We start from the raw sequence: 13,423 nt of genomic DNA on the forward strand, positions 1-13,423 counted from the left end.
TTCAAGATTGGATTCAAACGTTTGAATCTAAACGCCAGAAGACAAGGAGATACAAAAGAAAAAAAAAAGGTGAGTAAACCAGTCTGATGAAAAACAGTTGAGAAACGGTAAGAAACCACATGGTCAAAAATCAATTAAAAATGAGCAAACAGTAATAATGTTGATCGGTGGAATTCCCCAAAGTGTTTTTTGCAGCAAGTATCCTCTATTCACTCATGACCTTGTTCACTGAATATTTTTCTGGAAATTCACAGTATAGCTGGCTTAGATTACATTTCCCAGTGTCCCATGATGCTTTGCAAGGTCGGCATGACATCACAGAGCTGTAGCAGCCAGTGTTGGATTGGACATTCACAGGGCTTTGAAAACACAGGGCCGTGTTTGGGACATTCTGGGGAGGGTATCACAAGTAAAGGTTCTATTCCATTTTATTACAGATGCTAAAATAATTTCCCGGGTCTTAATATAAATTTGATCACAAAAAGAAACACATAAACATCTCATTTTAATAGGCCTAATTGTTTGCCTAGAAAACCTTCTCCACTATCACCTCCAGTCGGTACTGTTGAAACAAGGTAGGATGAATTAAAGGATTCATGCTGTTTATGCCAAATCTTAACCTTCACACTGGATCAGGAATCAACATTCACCGGATGTAACAACTTTATTCCAGTGTTTAACAATTCAATTTAGGTGATTTCATACCCACCACTGCCTTGTTTTCCTCTGCTGTCAGCTATCTGCCAAAAATTCCGTCATAGTGTGCATTCAGATGCTGTTTTGTACAATTTTCAGACTGGTCATTTTCATTTTACTTCTTTCATTAACAAGTTGTTTTCACCCCTAGCACTGCCACTCGCTGGATGTTTTTATTATTCCCTCCCCCCAAGTTTGCAGTAACAAGTGAGTTAACATAAAACAGTGTCATGTGATGGGACAGCTCCTTTTTCAGGGGTGGTTCCCATTCTGCACTCAAAACTGATGGGATAGGCAATCGGGTCCCAATATTCCTAAACTGGATAAGCTGCTTAGGTGAATGAAGAATGAATATCATTAATCAATAAACAGTCATGCTTGTAAGTGCTTTCCAGAAAGTCATTTGTGCACCCTGTGTACAGTAGAATTAGAGACGTTTCATACCTACCAAGTGTGCTGTTCTTTACTGTATATATAAATACACATGTCCCCCAATGACTTACTGACAAGATATTCTTGCAGACAACTTAGGGAAACATGGATTTTACTAACAGGCCAACTGTATGGCCCAGAAAAATCCTCCTTCACTTAAAAATTAATTTGACTGTGAACAAAAAACATCAGATCAAACAGAGATAATGTTTCACATTTAATAATTGCAAATGTCCATTGTGTTATTCATTGCATAAGAAAATTGATATGCCCCTTAATTGCCAATAGTAATTAATATACTATAAAGTGAATGGGAAAATAAAGTAAGTATAATAAAAATGGTAGCGAAGTAACCAACTACAGTACATGTAAATGACGGTAGTATAAACAATATGTAGTTTCCAATTTTATACACAAGGGGGCAGCATGTATTAATTCTTTTGCTGCCAGAAGACTGGTATGGCAAGCTGAGTTAACATTTAGAGATTTCTCAAAATTAACTTTAGATATCTTAAAATCTAGATAATGCGGTTTCAGATATCTGAAACTTATTTTCAGATGTTTCAGAATATGTTTCTGTAAAATATCCAAGTAAAACATTACAACAATTGTGAAGATAACAGGCCATTCAGCCCTACAAGCTTTTCTATCCTAATCACATTGATTCTCCAGAGTAAAATCAAAATCAATAATAGCACCACCTTACTTGGTAATTTATTCCATGTGTTTATAGTTCTTTGTCTAAAGGAAAACTTTACAACATTTGTATAAATACTGCCCCTGTTCTTGTTAAATAATTTATTTTAAAGTGACAGCTAGGATCTACTATTCTAACTCACTTCATAATTCTAAACAGTTCAGTTGTGCCACTTCTTAATCTGTTTGCTTAAACTAAAAAGTTTCAGCTCCTTTAATCTCTCCTCACAGTGCATGCCTCTCAGTTCCAGAATTGACCTAGTCACATTTCTCTAAACTTCCTCTAAAGCTGCTACATGTTTTCTATAATATTGAGACTAAAACTGCATACAGTTCTTCAAGTGAGGTCTCACAAGTGTATCATATGTCTTACAAATAATGTCCTTTGATTTGTGCTCTATATATAGTGATACAGTATATAACCTGAGAGCCAATTAGCCTTCTTCATCACTTCTGCCTGGATGTAGATAGTGATAAATCCTCTACAACTCCAAATTCTTCTCATAAGGAGTACATTCAAGTTTCAGCCATCCCACTGTTTATTCAAATTTAACATGTCTATTTATGCAGTACTTTACATTTACATATATCAAATTTCATCTGCTTAAGTCTGTATGATGTCCAAGTTGCTCTGTAATTATTCAATGGATTCAAGATTATCTGCCTTTCCAGCTAGTTGGGTATCATTTGCACATCTTGAAATACAATTCAAAATATTCTTAACAGACAGACATTTTAAAATATAACAAATTCATGATATCTAAAAGTATATCTTAAGATACTGTGATTACATTTTTAGATATTTTAAAATAATATTCAGACCATTTCAAAATATATGAAATGCTTTTTAGGACATAATACCTCATTATCAGATATCTCCAATGTATTTCAAAGACATCACAAAATAGCTTACTACTCATTTCAAGATATCTCAAATTTATTTAGAGATATCTTAAAACAGAAAGGAGGTCCCAATACAAAATAGGAAATTGTACAGCAAGGAAATTTGAAATATCTTGAAATTCACTGCAGATATCTCACAATTCCTACACACTTATTTTAAAAAATCTCAAAATGTATTTAAAATCTTACAAATGTACAAGAACTTACATCAAGATTTCCTGAAGTGCATTTCAGATATCTGAAAATAATCAGCATATCATTTCAAGATATCTTAAAATTTGTTTTAGATATCTTAGAAAATGCCATCTTACAGTGCATTTTAATAGTAAATTTGCCTTGCCACAAACAGGTATCATTGCTGATAGCAATTTTTGTTTTGTCTGAATAGTGGAACCTTGGCTCACGACCATAATTCATTTCAAAACTCTGGTCGTAAACCGATTTGGTCGTGAACCGAAGCAATTTCCACCATAGGATTGTATGTAAATACAATTAATCCATTCCAGACCGTACGAAGTGTATGTAAATATATAGTTTTTAAGCACAAATATAGTTAATTATACCATAGAATGCACACCATAATAGTAAACTAAATTTAAAAACATTGAATAACACTGAGAAAACCTTGAACAACAGAGAAAACTAACACTGCAATAGTTCACGCTATAGTGCTAGGAACCGCTAAAAACTCTTTTTTTAATGAGTTTTAAGCACAGGGAAAAAAATTAATATTTGAAAAATCTGTAATTTAATAAACCACCAAGAAAAGTAACATGCACGCTATAAACTCATCGCTGTAAACAGAACTGAAAAACAAAACAGGCCTTTTCTACCTTATGCGTCCAGCCCTCCCTCTCTCGCTCGCTCTCTTGCTCATTCTCTCTTTCTTTCGTGTGTGTGTGTGTCACTTTTGCGAGCGCCTGTGTGTGTGCCTTTGTCTCGTGTGTGTGTGTGTGTGTGTGTGTGTGTCTGTCTCTTGCGTGTGCCTGTGTGTGTGTGTGTTCCTCTGTCTCGTGTATGTGTGTCTCTCGCACGCGCCTGTGTGTGTGTCGCGCTCTCTCTCTCTTCCTCACTCGCTCGCTGCACAGGAAATGAACAGGGATAGACTGAACATGTACAAACCGAAAGGGAAACTGGCTTGTACGTATACCGAGTGTGTGTGAACCGAGGCAAAAGTTTGGCAAACTTTTTGGTCGTAAACCGATTTGTACATATACCGAGATGTTCATGAACCGAGGTTCCACTGTAGTACCTAATTTAATTATTGAAGAAAAAACTAAAAGTGACCAATTCTCTCATGTGTGATACTGAGCCAGGATATAGGACGCAGAAATATAATCTGACTGACAATGTGTTATGAAACTTTTTAGGAACACAAATTTAAAGAGGCTTGATTCACACATCACCCCTTATTCTGCTGCACTAGACTCTGTGTGTGTGTGTGTGTGATGTAGCTTAGCCACACCCTTCACCCCCCTGCCATCCATAACCCTACACCCTGTTTACCTTCCACCCTTGTTCTGTGTACACCTGCATTAGTCTGACCATAATAAACTTCTTGTTGCCTCTCTGGTTAAGGATCATTTGACTTGACTATTGTATGCTTGTTAAATAATTTCATCCACAGTACTCCTTATCATCTTCTGTCATGCTAGTCTACTATACTGCCCACATTTGCCTAGTTTCTTACCATCAGCGGTTACTGAACTCATAGTTCCAGGAATAGTTCTCTTGATAGCTTTTACAACTCTTTGTAACATTACTTAAAAAGAAAGCCAAAATTAATGGTATCAATAGAAATGAGCCTTCATCTAACAGCACATCCAGCTTGTATTTGACTATTTTCATTTCTATTGTATGAAATGAGTGAACTGCCTTAGAAAATGCTCTGTACTAAATGTTAACTAAAACCTAACGAATAGCTTAAAGTCTATTTTCTGCCCAAGTTATGTGGCCTTCTTAGATTTCTCAGAAAGTTCTTACCTTTAGAAGCTTTGGAACAAGGTCATTCCCATTTTGTTGACTAAAACAGAAAAATGGAAGAAAATCAGGTAAAATAAATGTGGGAAAGAAAAGCAACACAATGATAATCATAAAGACAGACAAAATTGAGAGCAACAATGAAAGACATGTCTTGTTTGAGAGTAGATCCCATTCATTGGGAGAGATGGTTGTCTAAGATGGTGGTCTGCAGGCAGCGGTGTTCACTTTGCTGCCTTTTTATATCTGTTTGATATTGCATTTCATCGACTAGTCAAGCAGTGGATGTAGAAGTGGTCCACTCTTACAAGTACTTGGAGGTCCACATTAACAACAGGTTGGAATGGTCTATGAACAGAGAAGAACAACATAAGAAGGGGCACAGCAGGTTCTTTTTCCATAGGAGACTGTGTTCCTTTAATGTGAGAAGTGACATCTTTCATATCTTCTATAAATCTGTGATGACCAGTATGACTTTCTACTCTGTGGTGTGCTGGGCTGGCAACATCATTTCAAGAGAGGCCCACCTAATCAAAAGGATAATTAAAAGGGCAGGCTCAGTTAAAGGAATCATTCTGGACCCCCTGGAGGTATTAGCAAAGGAGGGAATTAAAATAAAACTGAGTGCCATAATTAGCAATGCTGCACATCCCCTCTCACTGACTTGCTAACACTGAGGACTTTCAGCCAATGAATTATTCAGCAAACGTGTGTCAAGAAACACTACTGGGGCTCCTTTATACAAACAGCAATGCGTCTGCATAATGCCTCACTGCAAATGGGACAGCCACGTCATTTTCATTTTCTGGCTTCATAGTCATTCCAGTGTGTATTCAGACCAATGTTTTTGCATTTGTTTATTTATGTACTCACTTACTTATGTAGTCATCTACCTGTTTATGTACTTGTTTATTTAAATAGCTTCTGTAAAAAGCCATATTTCCCCGTTTCAAAGGGAGAAAACGAGGGAAAAAGCAGCTAACAATCCACTGAAGTCATAGCCTGTATCGAGTTCATATTCGCAATATGGCCTACCACATACTGAGCTGGAGGAGACAGGAGAAAGAATAGATCAGCCAGAGCCTTACAATGCAACATCTACTCTGGCCAACAGCAAATGTGAGAACAAAAACTAGATTGAGGCAGGCTGGTTTTGAATTGGGCAGAAATTCATCCCCACTGTCAAAAATTAACAATACCTCCTGCAAGTCAAAAGCATTAACTCTTTCTGGATACACAACTCCACCTTCCAAACAAGGAGGTTGCCTGAGTTGAAGATATTGCTAACTGCCTTTGGGTTTAATATAAAGGAGAATATAAAGGGAACGCACAATAGAAAAAAATAAATCACACAGTAGAATAGATAAGCTGAAATAGGAAATGAATAATCAGGAGGTATGTATGGGCAGTTAAAAGAAAATTTAGCAAAAGTGGATGAAAATATTAAGGAAATAGCAAAACTGAGAATAAATTCAAAGTATTTGTGACACAGCTAGAAGAAGTTAAGTAAATGTTTACAACTTGCATTGAAGAAGTAGAACAATTGACATCTGCCACTGATAAAAAAACAAAAAAAAAAAACCACTGCCATAGAATCCAAATTCAACATACTTCGTGGCAGGTATAAAAAGAACAGCATCAGAATTTAACAATTTTTTGAAAACCAACCTAACCCAAGATAACAAAATGTTCCCAAATGTTAAGAAGCTGTATTTATCTGAACAAACATTGCACTTTGTAAGCTGGAATGTCAAAGGCCTCAATCATGATCTAAAGAGAAAAAACATATTCCCAGAGGCCTAAATGCTAAGACAGTGACAGTATTTTTACAGGGGACTCACTTAATATGCAAGAACCTGGCCAATTTTTTCATTCCACCTATGTAAAGAAAATCAGACATGTGGGGATTTTAATACACAAGGCAATCCCATTCGTAGAATCATATTATATGACCCTGAAGGGCTCTAAACCATGGTGATGGGTAATTTATTTATTTTAAAAGTAATTTTGATAAAGATATATACACCTAATAATATGGATGACAGAGCCTTTATCCAGGACTGTTCCCATCCATTCCCAATGTGAGCCCTTATAAAATTAGAATGGCTAGACATTTTAATTGTGTTTTAAATCTAGACCTGGGTGGAACTTCAACTGCAGTAATGATAACATCTCATACTGAAAGGATAATTGCACAGTTTGAAAAGACTGTGTACCAATGGAGATTTTTAAATCTAAATTCAAGAGTATATTCCTTATTCTCTCCAGTAAATCATAGCTACTCAAGAACTGATTACTTCATCAATAATAATTTACTTCCTACAAATCTTGTAAATATGACACTATTGTTATCTCTGATCATCCTCCTCTTACATTGGAGCTTGAACATTATGCTGTAAACTCTCATTTCATAGCTGGCGTTGTAACCCCCTGTCATTACCATTTGTGAACTTTATAGAGTTCATCTCCAAACAAATGAAATATTTTTTAGAGACTAACACATCCTCAGAGGTTTCCAAAGGAATACTTTGGGAAACTCTGAAGGCCTTTTTAAGTGTTCAGATTATTTCATATGTCCCACATACACATAAAATAGACACAAAAAAGATGTCAGAATTATTCAGTGAGATTCCAGAATAGATAATGAGAAGCCATATTTCCAAATGAGGCAATATACAGGAAAACACACCCTCTACAATCAGAATTTAATCCCATAACAACAAAAGAAACTTAATAACTCATTTTAAAATTGAAACATCATTAGTAGGAACATGAAGAGAAAGCTAATAAGATTTTAGTTTAACAAATCCACAAGCAGGACGTTCGCAATGCAAGAACAGAAATTATCAATGCAACTGCAGATAAAATCATGGACCATAAAAATTTTACTTAAAACATTTAAAGAGTACTATAAGTCCTTATACTCCACTCAGTTTAAGGAAGATGAAACTCAATCTAATTAGCAGGGGTGTGGAAATGAAATTTGTTTCTACTTGTCCACAGACAAGTAAACTTAGAAAATCCACTTGTCCGCCGGGTTAAATTCACTTTCCCATAAACAAATAGCAAAAGTGAAAAATAGTTTATTTTTTCTGATCTCTTTTATTGATACCAAAACTGCTTTCCATTTTAAAACTGAAAAAAGTTCTTTCAGGGAGTAGTATTTTGCCACCTTGCTCTAGAACATTATATAAAAGATTCCCTTATTTTAACTGGCTAATAAACAATGCCTTCATTATAGCTACACTAGTTCTTTTTTCATATATTAGTTACATAACAGAACACTGTCCTGATTCATTTTCTGCCATGTTCTTCAGCTTTTATCTTGCAACACCTTCTCCCTCAAGAATCTTTACCATCTCAGACAGCATAGGCTGAATGCTGTTCATTTCTGCTTGAGCTGAACTGCATGGTTCCTGGATTGATGGTCCTGCAGAAGTGGATGCTGATGACTTTTCAGGTTTTTTATGAGTGATGTGCCTGTTGCCAGGTGACAGCCAGAATTCCACAGCTGCTCTTCTAAAGAAGCAGTATTGAACAGCCTAGCATAACGCTCAACCCTTCGAGCGTTCAGCTTTAGAAAACGCTTTTTCAATTGAACCAACTTTTTTCTTACTTTTAGACTCATGTCTCTATCTGACGTACTAAACCCCCAGTTCCTATCCTTTTTCTTTCTGCACATAACCAATCACCACAAAATAAACGTATTTGTGAAATTAAAACTAGTTATAAGCTTAGACCTCTGAATGGATGGCATAATTAAACATGTATAACGAAAATTGTTTTTAAAGTTCTGAAAACTGAGGTAAAAGTTCTGAAAACTGAGGTCTAGGTTTATAACTAGTTTTAATTTCACAAAGATGTTTATCATGTGGTGATTGGTTATATGGAGAAAGACAAAGGCTAGGAACTGGGGGTTTAGTATGTACGATAGACAAAGCAAACATGCAATAAAGAAAGCCTGCTCAGAAAAACATCCATTGAATTCTGCGTTCGTATCTCCGACCTCCAGATCACGAACCCAACATTTATACAATATTTCAGTTAAACCTGTGCGATACCCATTCAAATATCCAGTTTTTTGGAGCCTTGTCACACCTGCCATAAACTTCTCTACACTGAACGTTGACCTGAGAACCCCTTAATGCAAGGGAACAGCACTACAGTCACGCCACCGTGCCCCCTGCCACCCATGTCTAATATATGCTTTAATGCATTTCATCGTGAAAAAGATATCAAGTATTTATCTTAGTATTCTGAATGTTCATTGAGCAGGAATATCATGAAGTCAATGTGCGGCGATTGTCCTGTTGAAGTATCCTACCTACATTAAACTTATAACGTTATACCATGTCATCATTTAATATGTTGTATTTAGAAGTCGTCTATCAAATTTATGGAAATGTTAACATTTCTCAATTTATTATATTTGCATCATTTAATGGCTGAAAGAGACACAGCCTGATGCAAAGATTTCACAAGACGGTGATTACTCGTGCATGGATACAATGGCCTGTACAAGATTAAAAGTCACACATGCAAAATATACAACTTATAAAATGTTGACAGTAAATACCTATGCAGTAAACTGTAATAAATGCATTAATGCAGTAAGGCTAAGAAAAGCATACATAAAGTTGCGTAATATTGGTCTGCGCATGTGTAGTATCAGTGAGTAGATCATTTCAATGGGTAGGATGTTTCGTTAGAACACCGGCGCCTCTCACTGCAAGAGAAAGTCAGTTTAAGAAGCGCGCAGAGATTAACAACTGGGTCGGGGAACACTTAATATAAAGCATTTAATGTGCTACATTAAATTATGACAGAGTTTGAGAAAATCTAGTAAATGAAGCATTCATTTTAAGATGAAATTTAGTTTGCGACATTCTACTGACAATTATGAGAATAAAGTCAACATGTCGACTTTAATTTCGACATTTACATTTTTTTGTCTTCACTGTGTCCGTATTTTTTTCACAGTGGCCTTACTACGCTTTCTTAGGTTTTTCAAGGCCTGTTGTACCAGTTTTAATCAAGAAATGATCCATTTCTCATCCGCGATGCTACTCAACAACACGCATATAGCAAGAACAGCGTGCTTACCGCAGTGCATTATGGGTTACGCAGGTAATTCCTAATGACATATTCGAAATTCAGCAAGAGGTTACATTTCCAAAGAAGTAAATATTACCGATGTTGTCGGAAAAAAAAAATAATCGCGTCTAGGTGAAGATTTTTATTGATATTTCATAACATTTGGAAACCGTTAGAATGTTTTCTTTATTTTTAAAAAACTGACAGCGCGAAACCAACTTGTTTTATATGAAAAATTCTCTAATCAAAAACGATCTATAGACAGCTCATCAAAACTGATGTCACGCAATAAATTTCTTAACTCCTCAATATATCACAACCTACGCGAAATCGCAAATTTCAGAAAAGATCAAATGCCTAACAAGCTTTATGTGGCGAAAACAATTGCATTGTAGGTGAAATGACCGCATTTTTATGTAGAAAAAATTAATTTTATTAATAATATATAAAAGTTATCAATTATAATGAAAAATCATCAAATTACATCGTAATGCCGGCATAAAAAAATCTCCAAGCGTGTAAATAGTAGGGTAAAATACTTATGTAAGACCACAAGAGTGCTTCCCCTTTGAAAAATCAGCCATCATTTTGTAAACAATATTGAATACCAATTTGAGACATGAAGAACATGCCTAAGTAAACTGTTTCCGCGAATGCATACCCAAATGTTTAAAATTTGAAAGTAGTGGTAAAAATGTGCCCTGCACTGCACATTTAATTGTTTTATTCTCCAGAAAAATTGCACTTGTCCACGGACAACTGAAACCAGAAAACACGCTTGTCTGACGGTCAATTTACCCGTGTCGAACGAGTCGGGCGTTGGATTTCCGCAACCCTGAGGAGTATTTTGATCCAATACAAATACCACAGTTCAATACTTGGTGCAGAAGAACTTGACAAACCACTCCAAAGTTGGAAACCAGCAGGTCCTGATGGCTGCCCAGTGGAATTTTATAAAAAAATTAAATTAGCTTCATTATTATTCATAGAAAATTGAGAAAACAAAAATTTACCACAAACTTTTTTACCAATCATTAATTACAGTTTTCCAAATAAATAAATAAGGATTTATACAGATCAATTTCACTTCCGAATAATGATGTTAAGATGCTCTCCAAAGTTCTAGCTATAAGGATTGAGATTGTGCTTCCTTCTGTAATATTCATTAAAGGCAGACACTTAGCTTCAAACCTTCACCGTCTGTTTAATGTAATATACTAACCCACAAAATCTAACACACCAGAGATCTTATTATCTTTGTGTGCAGAAAAAGCCTTTGTTGTGTTATCTATTCACCACATTTGAAAAATTCAAATTTGGCCCAAATATATCTGCATGAATAAAATTACTTAATGATAGTCCAGAAAAATCAGTTCATATTAGCAATACCTACTCAGACATGTTATCATAAGCCACTGACTATTCATTTTCAAAATACATCAGAGATAAAGGGGATTATTGGGAATGACTTAAACAGAAAATATCACCGTACGCAGATGATATAGTACACATCAGACCCATACATATCTTTACCATTAGTCCTTAACGCATTAACATAATTTAAAAAGACATCAGCACTCAAAATCAATTTGGATAAAAGTACTTTTTCCAGTGAACTCTCTAGCACACCATTCTGCCATTTTACCTGCTTGACTGTATACTATGACACTTTCTTAAAATAAAAAAATGAAAGTCATTACTTGATGATGTAGCTTGCAATCAATTATGTACACAGTTTCACTCATCTGTATCTTTGAGGGACAAAATTGATGACAAAAACAGTTCATTTGGGCTTGTCTAGATTTGACTGTGCCAGGAATTCTAAGAAAGTTAAGTCTATTGGAGTTAACTTAACAATGTGTAGCACAATAGGGTTGTTTATCACATGTGCTTGATTACAAAAAGAATGACAATATTGGAAATCTGGATATTAAAGTGAAGAATACTGCACATGTAAGACAGTGAAAAATCAGGACCTCCAGGAGGCAGTGCAGCACATGTAGATAAATGAGACAGAATGAAAACCTTCTCTTGAACTGTTATCGAATGCTACACATAAATCACTGTGTCTTTACTGGTTTCTCAAAAAGCAGTAAACTAAACAGAAATGAGTTTCAGCTTTAACTTAAGGGGCTTAACAAAGGTATTGCATTAAGCTTTCAGAAATTACATCATTTTTCATCAAGTCTCTCCACTTTCAGAAGCTCAAAAGTAATTAGACAAAGTAATATAAAATATATGCATTGTTTTAATACTTAGATTAAAATCCTTTGCAGTCAACAGCTGCCTGAAATATGGAACACATTGACAACACCAAATGCCGAGTTTCCATCCTTGAGATGCTTTGCCAGGCCTTTACTGCTGCTGCCTTCACTTGCTGCTTGTTTGTTGGTCTTTCTGCCTTCGGTTTTGTCTACAGTAATTTAAAAGCATGCTCTATTGTGTTGAGATCAGGTGATTGACTTGGCCATTGAAGAATATAACATTTCTTCATCTCCGTGGGTGTGTGTGCTCACACAGCTATGGGAGGATGGTGGAGTAATTGGGGAAGGGTATGGTCTGTCTCAATTGCTTCAATGGCTTTCTGCAGTGCACGACTGAAGTGCTGCATCCACAGAGGCAAATAAAAGGGAGCTGGCACAAAAAGAAAGAAAGAAAGAAAGAAAGAAAGAAAGAAAGAAAGAAAGAAAGAAAGAAAGAAAGAAAGAAAAGTTAAAAGATGGGAGAGAAGAAGAAGGCAGGAGGCAAAGAGAGCCAGAGCCAGAGCTTGTGAGCAAGTGGATGGGAGTGAGACCACGAGAGAAGGCAGGCAGCGGGGAGGAAGTCCCTGGAGGGAGCATGGGGAGGACGCTAAGGGGCTGTTGGCCACTCCAGCCAAGCGACGTGGAAGCTAGAGTGGCTCACGCATTGCTTGACTGGAGTGACCCCACATAAGGCCGGGGGAAAGGGCACAGGAGCTGCAGGGGTAACGAATGGCACAATCAGGCATCCTACAGGTGGTGCCATGGACCGCAGGGACACAAGCCTGACAGCGGGAGTGGGAGGCTCGGAGTGTTGCCCTGTCAGGAGCCAGAGACGCCTATAGAGACATGAGCCTAGGAGCAAGGGCACAGATGGTTGGCTGAACTGTTGGGCATCCCATCAGCTGCAAGACCCCGCCTGGTGTTTTTAGGTGATGCACCGGGATCTGTATTTTTAAAGAATGGATATCTCCCTCTGTTTTAACCTCATTTTAATGGATTATTTATGGAATTGTTTTTAACCTCCACTATCAGTTTTTTTATTGGAATATTTATTTATTGAACATTTTTCTACTGCACTTTTAGACACTGTTTGATTTTGGCTGTTTTTAATATAAGCACTTTTATGCACCAAACCCTTGCTTTGTGTGAATGCCCTCATCTGCTGGCTCATCCCTCATGTACACTATTGCCAGAAGCGGGTTCAAGAGGCTCCCGAGATGCAACCAATACCGTGAAACTAACCTGTACCATCACAGAGACATTTTATCTAAATAATTTGTCATGGAATAACAAGGGAATGGAGAACACCTGGCCAAAAAACTGCTTGTCAGTCATATGTCCAATTACTTTTTACTTTTGAGCCTCTAAAAATGGAAGAA

At 36.5% G+C, this 13,423-nt stretch overlaps 1 protein-coding gene across 5 annotated transcripts in view; it reads right to left on the reverse strand.

The window, feature by feature from the left end:
• tulp1a (TUB like protein 1a) overlaps positions 1–13,423 on the reverse strand; it is a 141,010-nt gene that overhangs the window by 48,175 nt on the left and 79,412 nt on the right. For all 5 annotated transcript variants that reach the window (XM_039748752.1, XM_039748756.1, XM_039748753.1 and 2 more), the window contains one exon: positions 4,711–4,750. In XM_039748752.1, coding sequence (XP_039604686.1) covers positions 4,711–4,750 — 40 coding nt within the window. The remainder of the gene's footprint in view (positions 1–4,710; positions 4,751–13,423) is intronic.

Source organism: Polypterus senegalus, chromosome 3, assembly GCF_016835505.1.
Source record: "Polypterus senegalus isolate Bchr_013 chromosome 3, ASM1683550v1, whole genome shotgun sequence".
Taxonomy (NCBI): domain Eukaryota; kingdom Metazoa; phylum Chordata; class Cladistia; order Polypteriformes; family Polypteridae; genus Polypterus; species Polypterus senegalus.